Genomic DNA, 22,289 nt, shown 5'->3' with positions numbered 1-22,289 from the left:
TTCTAATTTCTGTATAACTAACTCCTGATTTTAGTAGTATGTAGTGCTCAGAAAATATGGTGTTTATGGATGTTCTACCTTGTCTTTTTCTTTTTTTTTTCTTCATAGAATAAAACGTAAATATATTTTTGATGGCCCATTTTTAGTCACTTTATAGTCACTACTTTGTCGTTTTTGAAGGACTTTATTTTCCTTTGTTACAAATTTTACAGTAATCTCATAGAAACCCTTTTTATTAGTGGATGTCTCAAAACTTTTAATACATGAATGTTTGTTGCTAAAACAAAAAAGTCTGAATGTTTTTTTTATTTTTTTCAGTGTTCGTGGTTTTGGGAACATGTATTGCAGTACAACTTGGTACTCATCCAGACTGGATGTTCTTCTGCTGCTTTGCAGGCATGTTTATGTTCTACTGTGCTCATTGGCAGACATATGTATCTGGAATGCTGCGGTTTGGAATGTAAGTTACCTAAGATCATTAAGTATCTTTAAATTGTTAAATGTTTATTAAATAATAGAGACTTTTATTTAGAGAAGAACTGTAATGAGAAATGTATGACTCAATAACCAACTGTGGGCATGCTCCTATTTTATCTAACACTGTCCAGTCAGAGGTAAAGGGGCATGACCGCAACTGGTCACTATATTCCTAGTAAGAATAACTGAGGAACGGCACATTACAGCCTTTTAAGCTCGGTTATGTGTATATGTATATTGCTGTTTTACCCAATTTAACTTTTAAATTAAAAGAAAAAAATCTGAAAATGCAAAAAAAAAAAAAAAAACCTGCTATTTTTTTGGTGTTTTTTGTTGGCCCTCAAAAATGCTGAACAATAGTTGTGTCTAAGGGAAGCCTAAGGGGGACCTGTCAGCAATTACACAGTAGTATAAATAAGCCCATGGCTAGATTGAACTCCTATGATTCTGAACATATTTTGTGGATGTTATCAATGTAAAATGGTAAAGTGCCCAGAAAACATCTTTTAGGGTGCGTTCACACGTACAGCATTTGATGTCGCAGATTTCATGATGTGTGTCTTTACACAGAGAGATTTATCTGACAGATCTTTGAAGCCAAATCCAGGAGCAGCCTATAAACAGAGAACAGGTCATAAAGGAAAGACTGAGATTTCTCCTCTTTTCAAATCCATTCCTGGCTTTGGCTTTAAAAATCTATCAGATAAATCTCTGTGTAAACACACCATTAAAGGGAACCTATTACATTTGTGTTGATTGTGCTTCCAGAACAGCTGTGCAGACCTCGTAGCTGTTGTCAGGGGTTCCGGGCTCCGTAGGCTTCATGGGGTAAAATTATTTTTAAAACCGTGCGTGATACAGGGGGGAGAAGAGCCATGAACTAGTCATCTGGGATGTGACTAGTCACTGCTCTCTGTCCTGTCATTGCGCTCTGAAGGGTGATGGATGCCCTTTTGCAACCGTAACTTGTGTGTAATAGGGCCTTAATAATGAAGCTGCCTGGATGGCAATCGCTAGGGAGTAGAGATGAGCGAACTTCGAGCATGCTCGAGTCAATCTGAACCCGAACTTTCGGCATTTGATTAGCGGTGGCTGCTGAAGTTGGATAAAGCCATAAGGCTATATGGAAAACATGGATATAGTCATTGGCTGTATCCGTGTTTTCCAGACAATGTTAGAGCTTTATCCAAGTTCAGCAGCCCCAGCTATTGGTGATTGGTGTATTACAGTGGTTGGAGGTAGGCTTGTTCCAAGCATCCACTTAAAGTGCATCTGTCAACACCAAAGAGAAAAAATGTCATATCATGAAATTGCTTGGTGTCCCCTGATCACAAACCATTTTACAGCTTCTCGAAATGTCCTTCCATTTCTGAGACTTGTTGGTTTATAAATTTTCTGTCAATTCATTTAACGTGTAACTGTCAGTCATTGGCAGCAGGATACCCTGTTAACATCTTGCCACCAGCATGTCTGTTTGGGTGCGCGCAGAGGACGTAATTCATCTGGCAGCGCCATTGTTTGCATTGAGTCCAGTACAGTCAGTGGTGCTGCCGGATGAATTCTGTCCTTGGCACGCACCCGAATGGACATGCTAGCAGCAGGATTTTGACACGTATACTGCTGCCAGCAAGGAATGATAGTTACGCTTTAATAGTGAGATGGGTATAACACATCTGATATTACCCCCAAACCAGCATTGTAGCCCTGTGTCAAATTGGCATACCCTAGGCCTGCACCCGAAACCACCACCCCCACCCCCCTTACAAAAAAATAAAATTAATAGGAATGCTCCTGGGGACAATTTCTCCTATTCATCACTTGTCTGAACACTGCACATATGTTGCATCATCAAGGCACATGGATGTAATGCATCTCATGTCATGCATCTGAGAAAAGTTACAACTCTTGCATGTCATGGAATAGAAAACAAAGTGTTGGAATTGATAGGGAAAACTGCACTATGTGAACAGTGCATTTCGGCATATGGCAACATACTAGGGCTAGGTAATACAGGCAAAAAATAAAATCTTTTTCAAGATTGCAATTCTCAGTATTAATCTTATTTTTTATGCTTAATAAAATTAAACTGGTGGTGCAAGAAACTGCAGTGTTGTCCCATTCAAGTGATTAGGACAGTATTGCAGTTCTTGCAATACTGTCTTTAATAATACATGATTTGCATTACAAGTGAGAACGACGTTACTTTTATTCTTGGGGTGAGTACAATAACAGCGATTCCAAACTTGTATAGAGTGGCTTTTATTTTGTTTTAGTTTTACTAGTTTGGCACAATAGAAATACATTTTTGTTTTCTTTAATTGTTTTTCGACAATCCAAGGCCAGTAGAGATAGAGATAGATACTCTAAGATAGAGATTATATACATACAGTGGTGCCTTGGATTACGAGCATAATTCGTTCCGGGACCGTGCTTGTAATCCAAATCCACTCTTAAACCAGAGCAAATTTTCCCATAAGAAATCATAGAAATGCTGACAATTGGTTCCACATCCCAAAAATAATGAATTATTATTCAGAATAACATGTAAAACAAATGAAACAAACATTCAGAAACAGCAGAATATGTGATACTATAAGTTACTGTACATTAATGGAGAGGATGGGAAAGACAAAGGCGGACAGAGACTGCAGGGAGCATGAAGGAATGAGCAGGGAGATGTGGGCACATACATGCAGCATTCTCTGTCCGGGGAGAGAGGAGTTACAGCTATGGAGAGATTACCTCCACAGACCTGTCCTCTGATGTAAGCCCCAGCCTGAAGTGAATCTGCTATGATTTGGAAGGTGAGGGAGACATCCTGGGTCAGAGTACAGGGCTGTAGACCCCACTATGCAGGCCATGTCCCTCCCAAAACTTTATATCTTAAAATCCTTGAAACACCCAACAATACAAAGTGTGCACCCCACTGAGCGGGCAGAAGATAAATCAATGATTGAGACCAGGTACAATAGTACATACAGAAAATGTGCAAGACAATATAGTGAGTAACACAATACAGATCAGAAAAGGACACAATACAACCTATTGTGGTCAAATGGCGACTTTTCTTGCACTTTTTGGGCTTTCTTGGGTGCCGCTTTCACAATAATTAGGCTTCTCTACTTGAAGTTCATGATGATGCAATAAACCTTTGTTTTAGTGGCAATCTTACAACCAACAATTTACTTTACTGCTAAGGGGCCTTGTACACAACCCGATGTGGGGCCGCGCAAGGAAGCAAATGAGAGCTAGTTGGCGAGATCGGTGCTCATTTACAATGCCTTTACAGGGCATAACACTTTGAGTGGCCAGGCTGCACAAACTATCCTTATACCATTTGTGCAGCCATGGAAACTGACAGCATTGAAATGCATATAATTATGCTGTAAGTTTCCAGATCGCAAGCAGTGCATACTTACCTTTTGTGCTGCTTTTGTTCCGGCTGATGGCTAAAGATGCAGCAGCGACCAGATGACAAGAGATACAGAGCGGGATGCTGGATCACAAGCTGCTCAGAGGAAAAGTATGCACCACTTCTGATCTGGTAACTGGAAATCCCTGCTGTCAGTTTTCCTTTGCTATCAGCCACACATCTCCTGTTTACAAAGCAGCTTTAAAGAAACCAATCTGCTGTTATAATTCACTAAGTATGACAGTGAGATATCAGCCGCCTTGTTCTTGTTTGAGTACCTGTCTTGAAAAAACACTTTGGAGATTTATCATACTGGTGTAAAGTAGAATGGTCTTAGTTGCCCCTAGCAACCAGTCAGATTCCACCTTTCATTTTTCAAAGACTCTCTGGAATGAAAAGTGGAATCTGATTGGTTGCTAGGGGCAACTAAGACCATTTTACTTTGCACCAGTTTGATAAATCTCCCCTTTTGTGTATTCTGACAGAAGTCTTAATATCTAGTATATTTGTAGTTCACTTTAAAGTTTTCTGTGTCAATTTCAAATTTATAACATTGGCTAGTGGGTGTCACTATTATGAGCTCCACTTCTTGTGGTCTATGAATGCAGGTTTAGGGGTAACCATGGAGTGAGGGAGATTCAAAGCTCTGCTCGCATGCTGTCAACCACAGTGCAGCGTGAGAGCAACAGACATCAGAGACAGAGCCATCAACTGAACATTACGTAAACTCCTGAACCAATCATGTATACCGCTTCCTGGTCACTGACGCGGGCTTGAGACGTGACGTTTCAAGTCTGCTCAGGCAGTCAGTGGCAGAGGCGGGATCCCACGTCACGTCTCAAGCCCCTGCAGAGACCAAGAAGCCGCCGGGCAGCGCAGCCCGATCCGAGACACGGCGCTGGAACCGGGGAGGTAAGGGCAAGTCATTGCCCTCATCCACTTCCTCCCCGGCCATAGGCAAAAAAGCCCCCGAGCCCGGAGTACCCCTTTAAGTGTGGTTTTGCCATGAATTTTTCAAAATTGCTGTAAAAATTATGTAGTTGACCCTGAACTGTGCAATTTTTGCGAAACAGCAAATTTTACCTTTTAAATGGTGGTAAATCAAAAAACAATGAATTGCGCAATTCTTATCAAAATAATTCAATTTTTTACTTTACTTCTCGCTAAAATAGTGACATGGTGCTATTTCAGCCAGAATTGCAGCCAACTGCTGTGTAACAGCGTAACTTTTTTTTGGCCGGAAAGGGGGGTGTGTGGTTTTTTTTTTCTTATTTTTTTTTTAATGGCAAATAAAGTAATTTAATAAAGTAATTTCTCATCACAAATTGTACTATTTTAGCCCGAATTGCATGAATTGTGGTAAAATAATTTCTACTCGAATTTGGGGGCAGTTTGCTGCAAAATCTGTTAAACATTCAAAAAGCAATTTTTCAATATAAACATTAGGGATGAGCGAACCTGCCGAGGTTCGGGTTCGTATGAACCTAAACTCTCGGCGTCTGATTCCCGCTGTCTGCAGGCTCCGTGAAGAGGGTGGATACAGCCGGAGGACCGCCTGGAAAACTGGTATACAGCCTATGGCTGTATCCCAGTTTTCCAGGCGGTCCTTCGGCTGTATTCACCCTCTTCACGGAGGCTGCAGACAGCGGGAATCAGACGCCGACTATCATATGAACCCGAACCTCGTCAGGTTCGCTCATCTCTAATAAACATACACTGATTTCAGGGTGGATTTACACGTACCAATTCCATGCTGTGTGTTTCACAGTGAAATCTGCTGCAATGCTGATTACTACTAGGGTGCTAACATACACACTGTATCGCAGTGAATTTTCGGCTGCGATACGCAGCAGATTTGATGAAAATAACTGAACACAGCATCATCAAATCTGCTGCGCATCGGTCGTGTGTGTTAGCACCCTTAAAGTCTATAACACTCCATTCTCAAGAATGTGTATTGTGCCATAGACTTGTAAAAGTTTCCTGACACTATGCTTGCCTGTCAACATTCCCCGGCACGCTTCTCTCCTGTTCCTGCTTAGTGACGGCCCGCTCAGCCAGTCACTGGCTTCGGTGGGAGGGCATAGTGATTGGCTGTTCGTTTGCGTGGACCCGGTAAGCATGGTGTCAGGGGTAAGTAGTTAACTTTTATAGCACAATATTCATGCAGCAGAATTTTAATTGGCTGTAAGAATGGAGTGCTATAGAGTTTAATAGAAATCAAATTATGGATGTCGCCATCATATACTCAAAGTACATAGGATTGGTGTGCCTCCTCTATCTGACTCTGTGATGTCCGTTGTTCTCTCCCTGCCCTGTGACAGCTTTAAATCTCCTTCCCTCACTTCCTAATCACCTCTAAATTGCTATAATTATTGTCGAGCATTCATTGACAGCAGGCAGTGGGGCTCAAAATATTGACACCTAGTGGCCATGAATTTGACACAGAAAACATTTTTTCAAATTGTGAATTACAAATATGATTGCTATTGATGCCTCAGTCCGAATATGACAAGTGTTTTTCAATTAAATGGAGTTTCATTAGATCTCCTTGGCTTTTGTGTGTTTTGTTACGTTAGGTTATGATTGTTATTGGTTATTCACCTGAGATTTTATCTGATCTTGGCAATAAGACTGTCAGAAATGGACGAAGAAGTTGATGATTATGTGTCAGTGCACCTGTGAGTGCAATATGTTGCTGTATATTTTTTTTTTGTTATATAAATTGGAAAAAGAATAAAATGGAGAATTTAAAAAAAAAAAAAAAAAAAAAAAGAAAAAAGGCACACAGACATGGCAAACCTGCGTTCTACATAATGGACAGTCTGAATCATAACATGGGTGTATGGACTCTTGATATCCATTGTAGTACTGTTCATTCTGTACTTTCTTCTGTCAACCTGTGGCAATAAAAATTTGGTTTAAAAAAAAAAATAAAAAAAAATGGAGTTTCATTGCTTTAATGCAGTACTGGACGGCAATTAAATGATTACTGCAACAAAGTCAATGCAGTAAGGCAATGTTCACTCTTTTTTTTTTAAGCGTTAGAGTCACTGTTGTTTTTTGTTTTTTTTTTTTTGCAGAAATCAATAGTCCAGGCGATTTTAAGAAACTTTGTAATTGGGTTTATTAGCCAAATCTGCCATTATCTGCATGTAAAAAGCCTTTTCCCAGGTCCCCCCCTCCTTCCTCTTTTTCATCCACTCTGAAAAATCTGAAAATTGTGACTTGTTGCCGGAGTCGTACCCTGTCTGCTCTAGGGAGAGGGGAGGGGGGAGGAGGAAGGAGGGAGTTAGCCGGCACCAGAAAGCAGATAACAGAGGATTACAGGCACGGAGCTGGGTGACAGCTGTAATCCGAGCTCAGACAGGTCACTGGTGACTGTCACAGGAGATATCCCGTGAGGGATTTGTAGATTAACTCTTTGTTGTCCTGTTTTGGTCTTTTCTTTAGCTCTCTCCATAGGAGAACAATGAAGACAGGGGGGAGAGCTTCAAACTGCTTTTTCATGATAAAAATGCATTTTTCGGATAATAAACCCAATTACAAAGTTTCTTAAAATCGCCTGGACTATTGATTTCTGCAACAAAAAAAAATTCACGACAGTGACACTTTAATTATGTTTTGTGCTGCAATTTTGATGCTATTTTTCTGTGAATTGCACAATTGAAGAATATTGTTTGTCAAAATAGCGCTATTTTACTGTGATTTACTGGGAAGGAATGACTTTACAATCATCTGATCACTCTTATGGTGTGTTTACACACAGAGATTGTTGAAGCCAAAGACAGGATTTGAAAAGATGAGAACTCTCTTTCCTTTGACCTGTTCCCTGTTTATAGTCTGCTCTTGGCTCTGGCTTCACAAATCTGTGTAAATGTTCTCTTAGGCTCTGTTCACAAGACAGCTGCTTTGTAACTCTGTTGTGGTACAGCTACGTTGTCTCTGAAATGACGCAGTATTGCAAAAGTACTGTAACTGTACGTGTGAACACCGCCTTGATACCAATCTATAGTTATTACAAATTGCCACACTAATAATTAAGGTGGCAATTTTGGTGAAAACCAAAATTTGTGTGATTCTCAAAACTTTTCACCATGACACTAGTATTTTTTGGTATTTAAGTTTATATAAATTTGAATGAATACTTCCAAGTTTAAATGACTTATCAGAGATTAAGGTGTCTGGTATTAACAATGTTATAATGATTTGTTTTGTCTTCTTGCATATGTAATCAGAATTGATGTGACTGAAGTGCAGATCTTCATAATTGTCATGCACTTATTGGCTGTGATCGGTGGACCAGATTTGTGGCAGTCAATGGTAATTTGATGTAATTACTTGTAAAATTGCTTTTAATCTAAAAAAAACAAAAACATGTCACTTTTACCAAGCATACTTGTATACATACTCTAAAGGTAAAAGGGGTTATCTAGTATTTTTAGAATTGACTGTCTACCATCGATAGAAGATTGTCAATGTTTTACTTCTGGCATCCCTGCCAAACAGCTATTTGAAGCATCTGCGCAATAGATAGATGGATGGATAGATGTGTGTGGAAAAAAAATATATAAAATTTTTTATTTTCACAAAATTCCATTATACCATACACTTTATATCAAATATTCTTTATGTATGTTTACTCCTCTGTACCTCCCTCCTCCCCTTCCCTTCCCATTGAGTAAAGAAAAAAAAATGTTATAAAAAAAATAAAATGGGACCTTTAGCGGGATCCTCCCTGCTTCCTCTTCCTGGCTATCATGCTCTCTGGCAGCCACAATGCTAGGAGGACATAATTATAAACGTTAATGGCTCTGTCAGAGCCATCTCCTTCTCCTATCTGTGGTCTGGCATGATTACAAACGGGGGCTGTAAAGCAAATCTTTCTGCCATACTAAACACAGATCACATGAGAGGAGAGAGACTGGGAAGTGTTCTCCATGTTTTAAGATAATGGAGACCTTGATTATTTAATCACTTTTCCAATACTTAGTTTCTCTGCACATGTTCTGCCAAAATATACAATAACAAGAACACTATTTTGAATGCTTTTACCATTTTCAGGCTTTTATCCATGACTGCACTGGCTCTTCTCCACATTTGTCCTCTTTTCCATCTGGGGTCTATATGTTTAAGCATTGTGCATCCCTCTGTCTGCTGCTGGCATACCTCAAAATTCAAGGCCTTCCTGGTGGTATGGGCCGCTCAAGCTCTTGTACACATTTGTGGTTGTCCTGACTGTACACTCTACGCCCTCTTTTCTCCAAACATTCACCAGGGCCAATCATGTGAGTTAGAGACGTTTAAGAAAATAGGCATGTCGTCCTCCATGGCCCATGTTCTTTTGCTCATGCTTTTAAGTTTCTTTTTGACTGGAAAAAAATTGCAGCAAGCTGCCTGCCAGTAAGAAGTTGAATTATTGGGTTTTTCTAAACTAAAACTAAAGTCCATATAATCCTGAAGAAATTAAGTGGATTTTATTTGCTAGTCTTTATTCATTAAGAATAGGGCTATATTCATACATCCATAGTGGTCCACTCTTCACAGACCTAGTCATTAGACATTGACCAGTTTCGCAATTGCTTGTTTGCACTAGGACCTGTCATATTTTTTTGTGGAACGGACCATGGCCAACATATTGGAGAATCCGTGAATAGGCTCATAGAAACATTTTGGTCCTAAATTTGTCCGTAATTATGGATCCACAATTGCAGACAAATTTTGCGGACGTGTGAATGAGGCCATAGGCTTTTAATATGTTTACAATAAAGCTTCTCCCTCCTTGTGGCAGCATATATACCTGGAAGCAGTAGTACGTTGAACAGGGACATATTTAGATTCACTATTGCCCTAGGCCAGTGATGGCTAACCTTGACACTCCAGCTGTTGCAAAACTACAATTTCCATCATGCCTGAACAACCAAAGATATGGCTTTGGCTGCCCAGGCATGATGGGAGTTGTAGTTTTGCAACAGCTGGAGTGTCAAGGTTAGCCATCACTGCCCTAGGCATTGATTGAATGTACCTGCAACTGATTTATATAGTACCAGGATTTTACATTTCAGAGCTAAGCGCTTCGTTCCTATCTGCATTATGCTTATTAGGCTGCAGGCTTTAAAGCGACTCCGTACCCACAATCTGACCCCCGCCCCCCCCCCCAAACCACTTGTACTGTCAGATAGCTGCTTTTAATCCACAATCTGTCCTAGGGTCCGTTCGGCAGGGGATGCAGTTATTATCATAAAAACAACTTTTAATCCGGCACTGTGTCTGACGACCGGGGCTTACATTTGTATGTGCATTAGGCTGGCACAACCTCTCTGTCCTTCCTCCCCACCCTCCTCATCATTAGGAATACTCCAGGCAGATTGCTTCCTATTCCCCACCTGTGGCAGCCCGACATATGGGCTGGATCATTAATACACCTCTGCAAAGCTTAAACAGCAGTAAATGCTCCTAGATCATTACTAATATTGAGGAGGGTGGGGAGGAAGGACAGAGAGGGTGTGCCAGCCTAATGCATATACAAATGTAAGCCCCAGCCGTTAGACACAGCGCTGCCGGATTAAAAGTTGTTTTAATGACAATAACTGCATCCCCTGCCGAACGGACCCCAGGACAGATCTTGGATTAAAAGCAGCTATCTGAAGGTACAAGTGGTTTGGGGGGAAAGATTGTGGGTACAGAGTCACTTTAAAGTCCTCTCCGCTCCGTGCTGCTCCTCCCCAGGTGCTGGGAAACTTCTCTCATCTTCCCAGTGTGTAGTTTTAAGGATTCACCCACAATCTAAGTGAATTAGTGTTTTTGTTTGTTTTTACCAACGAAAGATGCGTAACTATCCTTCCCATTTTTTGCGGATTAGCAGTACGTTTTATGGATGCGTTACAGACAAAATTGATTACGGACCACTATTGTGGACATTATTTATACAGTCCTGAAAAACCACTAAATGTGTGAATGAGTCCTAAGTTTCCAAATTTAACCCCTCAACGACAGATGACTTATATTTGTCATGGTGCTGCTATGGGTGTTCAGGGGGGGCCCGTGGCTATTAACATAATTATAGCTGCACCTGTTAATTAGCCATTTAAATGCAGTTGTCAAAACTGGCAGCTGCATTTAAATGCTATGTAAAGCCCATTGGTGGTGGTACAGTGGGTAAGATACACCTACCCCCTCCCAAGTGATTGCGGAGGGGTGATCCGTGCTTGCTGCCGGGCTGGGGCTGTACGCTGTAATGATGCTGATTTCTGCTCAGTGCTCCATTGCTCTTGTCTGCAGCAGCCCAGAGTAATGGGTCATTGATATCATTGAACAATGCAGTTTATATATACTGAATTTATCTCTGAGAGATCAGTATAGCTATAGTATAATTTAATTTTAAAAAATCCCCTCCCCTAGTAAGTTTAAATCCCTTTCCCCCTTTTTATAGATATAAATAAATAAATCAATATAATTCGTATCGCTGTATACGGAATCACCCGAACTATTAAATTCCTGATCTTGAGCTGTAAATGGCGTAAGGCAAAAAACCTCAAAAATTGCTGTTTTTTTTTTTTTTTTTGTCACATCAAATCCAGAAAAAATGGAATAAAAAGTGATCAAAAAGTCACACATGCGCAAGCAAACTACCTATAGAAAGCACAGATAGGCACCCCACACAGCCCTATATACCAAAAAAAATATATATTTTTTTTGTTAAGTTTTTTTTTTTTTTTTTAAAGCCATCAGATAAACATGTCCGTTTTACCATAAGACGAACAGCGGAAACACTGAACACACACTCACTTGAATTTTCACAAATCCATTTCTTCCTTTTTTTTTTTTTTTTTTGCGCAGCATATTTTATGGAAAGATTAAGTGTGTTATTGCAAAGTACAATTTTGCAAAAAATAAGGGCTCATGTGGGTCTGTAGGTGAAAAAATGTAAGCACTATGGTCTTTAAAACACAAACAGGAAAACGCAAACATGCAAAAACGAAAGTTAGCTCCGTCTTTAAGAGTAAATTTCCAGTATCACAAGCACAGGAACATCTGGTAATTATAGATGGAACCTACAGAGCAGGAATCGGAGAAAAGAAAAATGCCATAAACAAGATGTACATTGTCCAGAAATAGTGCTATTCCTCATTTGCACACAAGGCAGGGTATTCTGAAACCTACAGGTATGCTTCAACTGGTAAAAATAACGGAGTTATATATACAGTATGTTTGAGTAGTTGTGACATGTATAGTATATATAAAACATTGTAAATATCTCAGCTTATTGACTTATGTTCCTGAATCATACGTCCTCCTCCTGGCACTGGCAAATTTTTGAAATATGTATTCATTGGGCATTATGAATCAAAACTGCATCCTAAAAAAACTCTACTCTTTTAGGGTATGTGTCCCAAGAAAAGATATTTAAATATTTTTTTTGTATGATGCAATGGGGAAACTGCAAAATTTAAAGAGTACCTGTCATAAAAAATTTTTTTAGACATGTCATCAGGCATTATTAATCACAACAGGTCTCACTGCTGAGCTTTGCTGTGATCAGGAGGGGTAGTCTGGGAGAAAGTGCTGCAGCAGTGCAATCCACTCCCCGGCTGTCTGCTGATTCTGACACGTAGCCTTACTTATGTCGTCGGAATAAGCCATTACAGAGATAGGGGAGTGCGAACTGTCTTCTTGGTTATATCTCCTAATCACAGTGATTTCATTGTGATCAGTAATATTTGTCATGTATGATGACATGTCAGAAGTTATTTTTAATGACATTTACTTTTTAAAAAGAAAAATGCTGTGGGGATGTTCCAGTTACTAGCAGTGATTTACAGGAACTCCTGACCCCTATTTATACCAACATAATCTGTTGGTTGATGGTCGGGAGAGCCCCTTACACTGACTGCCGAAGCCGCTGGTCAACATGAGCAGAGATGAGCAAATTTATAGTGCAAACAGAGATTCTTTAGCCCAGCAATCTGCTTATCAGCCGGCTGCTTCTCCCAGAGTGCCTGGAAAAGCTGGATCCAGTCCTGGGAAACTTCTCCCAGGACTAGATCCAGCTTTTCCAGGCACCTGCGGCAGAGTGGCACAGACTTCAAAGGCAGCTGGCTGATGAGCAAATTTACAGTACAATCTGCTTATCTCTGCTCACCATAAAGTATTGGGGACCTTAACGGGGGTTCCATAGATAGTGAGTGTGTGTATATAACAGCAACATCTAGATCACACGCTTTTGTCATAAAAAAAAAAAATGATTTGCATGATCTGTGGGAAGTATATTAATCATAAAATTACTAAATTAGGCTATGTTTACAGAACATCAAAAATAGATAAAGGCAGCCGCTTTTGCAATTTTAAAAGAGCATCAGTTTTTGCTACGATTTAACTGATTGCAATGCATTAAAGTCAAGACTGACGTCCAATGCACACAGTGTTTTCTAAGCGGTCGTTATCACCGCGGACGTCAAAATAATGATCATGACAATTATTTTTGGACGTCTTTTGCAAACAGCTGACTTTTTTAAGTTTTTTTTTTTTTGTTTTGTTTTTTTCACTGTTCTTGCTCCGTTTTTACTATTAAACTCAATGGACTTTTCAATTAAGCCACACCCAAAGGCCAATTGGTAACCCCAAACTATAGTAATGTACCAACAGCAGTCATTGCACTAAGTGGAGGCCAGACGGCTAAATGACATCTTTTATTTTAGACACATGTAATTTTAACCCCTTAACGACCACGGGCATATATTTACGCCCTGCGGTCGTTAAGGACGTTCAGAGCGGGGCACCGCGGCGGTCTCGGGTGCCGCTTGTAGCCCGGGACCGCAGATATTAGCGGGCACAGTCTGATTGCCATGCCCACTAATACAGTAATCTGATGCAGCTGTCAAAGTTTACAGCTGCATCCGATTACCGTTTGCAGCGTCATCCCTGGTGTCTTGTGGGGAGATCGCTCCTCTGGGACGTTGTCCCGGAGGAGCGATCTCTGTTACTGAAGCCGGCCGGGGACCGGTCCAAGATGGCGCCGTCCCCGTCTCGGCACTCGTTTACTTCTGGCTGCAGCAGCCGGAAGTAAACAAGTGCCTATCTCATGGATCTCTGGAGCATATCTATGCTGCAGAGATCTCAATGAGAGATCAGTGCACTTATACTAGAAGCGGACTTCTAGTATAAGTATAAAAGTAAAAAAAAAGTGTTGTTATTAATAAATAGCCCCCTCCCCTAATAAAAGTCTGAATCACCCCCCTTTTCCCAGGTTATTAATAAAAGTAAATAAATAAACAAACATGTTTGGTATCGCCGCGTGCGTAGTCGCCCGAACTATTAATTAATCACATTCCTGATCGCGCACGGTAAACTGCGTAAGCGCCAAAAAATCCCAAAGTGCAAAATTGTGCATTTTTGGTCGCATCAAATCCAGAAAAATGTTAATAAAAAGCGATCAAAAAGTCGTATATGCGCAATCAAGGTACCGATAGAAAGAACACATCATGGCGCAAAAAATGACACCTCATACAGCCCCATAGACCAAAGGATAAAAGTGCTATAAGCCTGGGAATGGAGCGATTTTAAGGAACGTATAGTTGTAAACAATGGTTTTAATTTTTTACAGGCCATCCGATACAAGAAAAGTTATACATGTTATATATCATTGTAATCGTAACGACTTGTGGAACATATATAACAAGTCAGTTTTACCCAGGGCGAATGGCGTAAAAACACATATCCACTAAAAACACAAAATGTGTTTTGTTTTTTTTCAATTTCACCACACATTGAATTTTTTCCTGGTTTTGCAGTGTACTTTATGCAAAAATTCAGCCTGAAATTGCAAAGTACAAAGTGGATTTCTAGGTGAAAAAATGCAACTGCTATGGCCTTTTATGCACAAGGAGGAAAAAACGAAAACTCAAAAATCTAAATTGCCCCGGTCCTTAAGGGGTTAAACATAGCTGAAGAAAATGTTGTTTTTACATAGCCTTACACTGGAAAAAGCATTAAAAAGCCTGATTTAGGCTAACTAGGAGCTAATACAAGGGAGGCCACCATGAATTGTATATAAACAAAGGATATGCCTAAGGATAGGTCATGAATATTAGACTGATGGAGGTCTGAATGTGGCTGCATTGCTACATACTGTATTTCCAGTCTCCATAGTCTTAGTATCTTGCTTGGTATTGCATCTTAGTCCCATTCACTTGGAATGGGACAAAGCTAAATTGCAATACTCTTTCTGTACCTGATGCACAACAATTACATTCATTGTGTATGTCAAGACCGTGACCCCCAGACAGGCAGTCAGTTTTATAATACGAAGGAACGAAGCTATCAGCTTGGACACAGTTTTGCACCTCAAGCTGTTGGTTGTCAAGACAGGATGTGAATTGTAGTTTTATAACAACTGTAGGGGATGTGAGTTTGACACCCCTGGATTAGGACATCCCAACCTGCTAATAGATCCTAACAGGGAACGCTACACTTGATGTCTCTTTTAATGACAGGAGGCCGTGCAGATAATTTCCTGTACAAATGTTCAGAACCGATAATCTGTAGTGCTGTCAGCAGACTGTGGGTTAAATGTCAGTGCATGGGATGTACAGTCTATTTACAACAGTTTGCGTTCATATATTCTGTTTATTACTGAAATGCTCCTGCAAATAAGTTTTATTTGGGGCAGCTTATATTGTGCCTCTTTCACAAGCAGCGAGTCCTTAGGACCTAGTAAGGGGACATTAACACGTTTTGTGAAACACGGAACCTACGGCTGAAGCTGATCAGATGAATAGATGATCTCCCGGCATCATGTAGTGTTATGATGCTGGGAATGCTGAAAGTGTTTAAATCTTTGTGGGACTGTACTGACACAACCCCACAGGAGGACCTTCATTCCAGTGTGCAGCTTCACCATCCGTAGGTTCCAGGTTTCATGGAAGATGCAATGTCCGTCTTCTGCTAAAAATATTACATCTCAACCTTCTAAACTTTTTCTTACATATAAAATAATTGCCATAAACTGTATGCTGCTTATTTTTGCGTCCTTTGTATTCACCTACATGTGTTATACGTAATACAAGTACTGTTTAAGACCTGTTGCTTATTTTTTCTTTCTGTTTTCTGTGTTGAAGATCCCTGTACTGAATGTGCAAGTGAAACTAGTTCCTGCCTTCTGCACTGTTGCAGGCACCATATTTTCCTCTATCAATTACTTCAGAGTTATCTTTACAGGTGGAGTAGGAAAAAATGGATCAACAATAGCTGTAAGTGCAAACTGTAGAATGTATCTTGCTAAGTGTTTAAAAAAACTTTTTTAATTGTTGGATTATCTAAAGAATGAATTATTAACAAGGGTATGCCAAGATTACAGCTTGTCACTTACTCGGTCTCATAGGGTTTGAATAAAGGAGCAGTGTGCAGTTTCAGCAATTGGATGCCCCCCCCCCCCTTCTGAGACATTTATTGTGAATAGCTGATAAGTTTTCATCTTGACTTTAAAGAGAAGAAATGAATGCATAACTTTAACCCTTTAACTTTATGCACCATACATGCATACAGCACACAAGTGTTGAGACCGTATGCCACACGCTCATTAACTGAGCTTGTACCCAAAGGGTGAGTACAGGGTTCTATAAGAGGTGTTATAGCTACTAAAAGGAGATGAAGAAAATATATGAAAGACTGCTCCCTAATTAGGATAGGTTCACACTTCAAAATCCGCACGGATAAGTTGCGGTGGATTCCGACTCGTACCCTTCCTGCCAGCACGCATATCCGCCCATGCCTTAGACACCATTCTATGGCCGGGCGGATTCTGCATTCCGCCGAAAGAACTGACATGTCTATTCTCTCGGCAGGACACGGAATCGTCCAACCCATAGAATGGTGTCTATGGCACGGGCAGATATGCGCCCCGCAGTGAACGGGTACGAGCCACGGAATCCGCCGGAACTTATCCGTGTGGCTTCCATAGTCTGAACCTACCCTTAAGGAGTTAAAAAAAAAAAAAAAAAGGCTAGGGCTACATTTACATTGACTTGTGTTTTTCTTTTTCTTTTTTTTTTTTTCTACGAATGGACTGGGTAGATTACTCTTAAAAAATGATTAATAATTTGCCCCAGCATGTCAAGTCCTGCATCAAAAAATGCTTCCGGTCATCAAAACTGTTTCTTCAATAATTTGCAGCCAAGCATAATCCCAAAGGGGTATGTTCACACTGTGGAAAAGTACAGGAATTTCAAGTTTTGCCTGTTCCATTGATTTCAGTGGGATTTCTCAAGCGCAATCTGCCCAAAGAATTGACATGTCAGAGTATGTGCACACTGAGTAAATAGGACGGAAAGTCTGTTGTGTAATCCGAAGCTCGCACCCCAGCGTGGACAGCCCCGTCTCCACACGTGCCATAGACTTCATTCTATGCACGGGTGGATTCCTTCCTCCGCCCAAAGAATGATCATAGGAGATCTATGCTAGATCAGCACTCGTTTATTGAGCCTATTACACAGCTCGATACTCATTGAGCAAGGTGTGTGTGTATAACAAAATTGTTAGTGATTTCCATGCATCCCTTGCCGTAAACAGTTAAAGGGGTATTCCACCCAAAATTATTTTTGCATTAATACGTTGCCCACCCGTAGCTTTCCATCTTTCCAATATAAAGTTATTACGGATTCTGCACAGTTTTGCTGTTATCTAGGTGCCCCCACCCCCACGGATTGCATATAATCATCAGCTCTCAGTCCACTCCGACACCGCTCCCTGCTACTGGCCCCAACCCTCCGAGACGGCATCACGTGTCCTGCATCTCTTCAATGGGCCGGGTTAGCGCTTCTAACCCAGCCAAATCGAAGTGATAGAGTACACTGATAGCGGTGGCTGCTGTTAGAGAGTGCAGCTGTCACTGTTTCCCTTTCTAACAGCAGCCACCCCGTTCACCCGAACAGTGTGCCCCCAGCCCCAGAGCTCACCCCCTGACTATGCCCCCTCACTCGTTTCGGCGCTTACCGGCGGCAACTCCCCCCCCGTCACCAGCGGCTATCGCCCCTCACTGGGCTCATTTGCGGAACTTCGGCGGTGCTTACTGGCAACCGCCCTCCGGCCCCCCACCCACCCGCTGTTATCATTGGCGGCATTGGCGCACTCCCCCCGTTACCGTTTTTGCACAGACCCGGTCACTCACGCCACCCCTGTCATCCGCGGCGGCTCACTCGCGCATCATTCGTGGCGGGGTATACAGGCGGCACCCCATACCCCCCACCCCCCAGTGAGGGCCATGGGTGACAGAGGTGCTGCTGCTGGACAGCATCTGTAATTAGATGCTGGGAGCAGGGGAGATTGTATTCACAAGCGCCACGCTGTAACGAAGCAGCCATGTGACAGTGTCAGTACAGCGCAGCGTTTGAGTACAGTCTCCCGCTCCCAGCATCTTATTACAGATGCTGTCTGGCCGCGGGGGAACTCAGTTACTGCCATTCCACTTACTAACCCCCCCCCCCCCCCCATCAATCTCAACCACCAACAACCCCCCCCCCCCCCCGCCAGCAATCTCAACCACCGACAACACCCACCCCCCTCCCCCTCCGTTAACTCACCCGCGGCTGCAACCCCCCACGCCCGGAAATCGCCCGGCCCGCGGCAAACGCCACCAGCGATCCCCGCCCCCTGTAACTTACTAGCAGCGGCGGCACTCCCCTTACTTGGCAAGCGTCCCCAACAATAACTACCCCCACCCCCGCAACTGGAAATCGACCGGCCCGCGGCACCCCTAGATACACGCCGCCCCCCCCCCCCCCCCACTTCACTCACCTCTGCTGCATCACACAATCACTTCTGCTGCGTCACTTATTCAACTCTGCTATATATTGTGAATCAGCTCTGCTACAGCATGTACCAATCAAACATTAGCATTGCATGATGGGAGATGTAGCTTTCTGGCCAGCGCCATGTTGGATATAGTTCAGCTTTTTAAAAAAACTTGTAACTATGTAACGGAAGCAGCTAGAAAGACGGGAGATGGCTCAAAATACTCAGAGGGACTTGGTGCGTAAGAATGGCTAGGTTTGGGAGCATTTTATTTTTTTAGATCTTGGGGGGAATACCCCTTTAATACATTACCTCCCACGCTCCCGGTCTCCCTACGCTCCCTGCCCACTGCTTTCTCCCTGGAGCCATGGCTTCAGAGTGTTTTTCAGCCAATGATTGGCTGAGTGGTCTGTCAGCTCAGAGACCACTCTTGAAGCTGCAGTCATGTTGTCGGTAAGTGAGCAGGAAAAGACCGGGAGCATGGGGAGGTGTAATGTGTTAAGTTTATTCAGTCGTTAGCTCTTGGTCAGCGGACGATTTTGGTGTCAGATCATTTGACGTAATCAGCTGATTGTTGTCATCGGCTGATCGTTGTCTCTGATGTGCCTGATTCGAGTGAAATTCCCCTATAACTATATTTGCTGGGGGGGGGGGTTAATGTAATGATGGGTACACTTAAAATGTAGTTAATCAAGGTTCCATAATTGTTTAACTATAGAAGTGTCAGAATGGCAATTCTTACAGTATATTGTGTGGACTGTTTGTGCCTCCGCAAGCGGTTGGACATAGCTGCTGCTGAGCTTCCTGCACGTTTGCTAAGGGAGCTGCCAGGGTTCAATAAAATTCATAGGAATTAGGTTTGTTCATGAGATTTTTTATCATTTAAAGAATATGTAGTGTCACCCTACCTAACATAATTTTCCTTTCTTTTTCTGTTTATAGGGTACTAGTGTATTATCCCCAATGCTACATATTGGAAGTGTCATAGTTCTAGCCACTATGATATACAAGAAATCTACTGTTCAGCTGTTTGAGAAGCACCCATGCCTTTATATTCTTGCATTTGGATGTGTTTCTGCCAAAGTAACAAATAAATTAGTGGTAAGAATTTTTTTTTTTTTTTGTCTGTCTCAATCTTTTTTGCTTGACAACTCTGCCTTTTTTCTCAGACATTGCAGACAAGCACTGGTAGTGCCACAGGGCTTTTTTGTGCTTTTGTGTTTGTTTTTTTTTGTTTTCCTATGTAATAACTCAATACTGGAAGAGATGAGCGGAAGCATGCTTGAGTGTGATCGTTCGGCATTTGAATACCAGTGAATAAAGAGATTGGATGCAGCCCTAGAGAGTCTAGATTTAGCCAATGGCTGTACCATGTTTTCCAGGCTGTATGCTCAAATGCTGCTCATCTGTAATCACTGTTTGTGCAGTTGTTTCATCTCAGGCATGTAACCAGAAAGTTAAATGCTCTAATGTGTAACAGGAAGTGGTCTGTCCTGTGTTGGTGGACTTCCTTTTGAACTACATGATTACAGAATCTCCTATCAGACCCTTCCTGGCAACTCGTCCCACCTTTCCCCCAGCCTTTTCTGTATATCTTTCCATTTACAGAATTCTGCTATTGCTATTTTTGGGCCCAAGAGAGCAATGACATTTAGTAGTATGTGAGTGATATAGTGATTAACTGCAGTGTTATAACACTCCTCTATCACATTGCCTGTCACTATTTGCTTTTAGTAGATTCTCTAGTGTGTCTTCTTATGATGTAGACTGACTGTTTCCCTGTCTGTAAGAGCTTCCAGGGACAGAATGAATCAGTAGGGAAATCATAATCAAGACTGCAGACAACCCCTGCATGCCCCATAAACATAAATAGATACACATAAGACATACAGTGGAAGCTTTGACTTAAACTTGCAGGACAGCAGGGGGTGGTTTATATGTGTTATGCACAGGGCAGTTTACAGGTAATTTGGTCAACAGGGCAATTCTGAAAATTTTTTGAAGCCAAAGCCAGGAACAGACTAACAGAGAACAGGTCATAAAGGAAAGACTGAGATTTCTCCTCTGCTCCAATCCATTTCTGGCTTTGGCTTCAAAAATCTGTCAGATAAATCTCTGTGTAAATGCACCATTAATACTGGCGACAACACTGACAATGTTTCATAATGAGATTACTAATTACAAATTAACCAATTACCAAATCAAGATAATTCACTTAAAGTGACAGTTACCCCCTTTCTGCATTATGACTTCTCTACACAGGTGTAAAGTGTAAATTTTGCAGTTTTCATACCTTATTTTATATTGTACATCATGGTGCTTGTTCCAGTAAAAAATGATCTTTTATCCTCTGCTTATTGTGCTACCTTGGCGAAGCATTGCAACCGCAGCTCCACTTAGCCCTGCCCATGTCACAACTGTAGCCCGCCCCTCTGTAATGTTATGGACGAAAAGGCCTTGCCCCATCAACGGCCATTGAAAGGTCTGACCTATAGGTTTATGCACCGATGACATCACAGAGGGGCAGGGCCTATGCACCGGTGACATCACCGAGGGGTGGGGCTATGTGGCACTGCGCCCACGAAGCCCTGCCCGTGTAGCACAATACGCACATGATATAAGAACACTTTAGTGGAACAAACACCATGACGTATGATATACAATAACCCTTTGAGGACCAGGCCCAAAATGACCCAGTGGACCACGCAAATTTTGATCTTAGTGTTTTCGTTTTTCCCTCCTCCCCTTCTAAGAGCTCCAGCACTCTCAGTTTTCTATCTACAAGCCATGTAAGTGCTTGTTTTTTACAGGAATAGTTGTACTGTGTAATGGCGTCATTCATTTTACCATAACATGTATGATGGAATTCCAAATATATTATTTATGAAGATATAAATAGGTGAAATCGTAAAAAAGAATGCAATATGGTAACGTTTGGGGGGTTCCTGTGTCTACGTAATGCACTATATGGTAACAGCGACATGACACTATTCTATAGGTCAGTCCGAACACAACCATATGCAGGTTACACAGATTCTCTAATGTTATATATGTATTTTTTTTTATTAAATCCTTTTTTTTGCCAATTAAATATTAATAAAATGGGCTTATTGTGACGCTTATAACGGTTTTATTTTTTCACCTACGGGGCTGTATGGGGTGTCATTTTTTCCGCCATGATCTCTAGTTTTTATTAATACCATATTTGTGAAGATCGGACGTTTTGATCACTTTTTATTGATTTTTTTTAATATATAATGTAACATAAAATCGGTAATCTGCGCACTTTTTCCCCTCTTTTCGTTTACGCCGTTTACCGGTCACAATGACGCTTGTTATATTTTAATAGATCGGACAATTACGCACGCTACGGTATATTATATGTTTATCTATTTATTTATTTTTATATGTTTTATTTATATAATGGGAAAGGGGGGGTGATTTAGACTTTTATTGGGGGAGGGGTTTTGGGGTAGTGTGTTAGTGTTTTGAACTTTTTTTTTTTTTACACTTTTGAAGTCCCTTTGGGAGACTTGTACATTCATTAGTTTGATTTCTACACTGATGAATGCTATGCCATAGGCATAGCATTGATCAGTGTTATCGGCGCTCT

At 41.4% G+C, this 22,289-nt stretch overlaps 1 protein-coding gene across 1 annotated transcript in view; it reads left to right on the top strand.

The window, feature by feature from the left end:
* LOC138793876 (choline/ethanolaminephosphotransferase 1) overlaps positions 1 to 22,289 on the top strand; it is a 67,175-nt gene that overhangs the window by 31,717 nt on the left and 13,169 nt on the right. Inside the window, exons 4-7 of the mRNA XM_069972597.1 lie at positions 319 to 460; positions 8,128 to 8,212; positions 16,006 to 16,137; positions 19,619 to 19,777. Of these exons, the coding sequence (XP_069828698.1) occupies positions 319 to 460; positions 8,128 to 8,212; positions 16,006 to 16,137; positions 19,619 to 19,777 (518 nt within the window). The remainder of the gene's footprint in view (positions 1 to 318; positions 461 to 8,127; positions 8,213 to 16,005; positions 16,138 to 19,618; positions 19,778 to 22,289) is intronic.

This window comes from Dendropsophus ebraccatus, chromosome 5 (assembly GCF_027789765.1).
Source record: "Dendropsophus ebraccatus isolate aDenEbr1 chromosome 5, aDenEbr1.pat, whole genome shotgun sequence".
Lineage (NCBI taxonomy): Eukaryota > Metazoa > Chordata > Amphibia > Anura > Hylidae > Dendropsophus > Dendropsophus ebraccatus.
The sequence above is the reverse complement of the archived record's forward strand: the minus strand, read 5'-3'. Positions and strand labels throughout refer to the sequence as shown.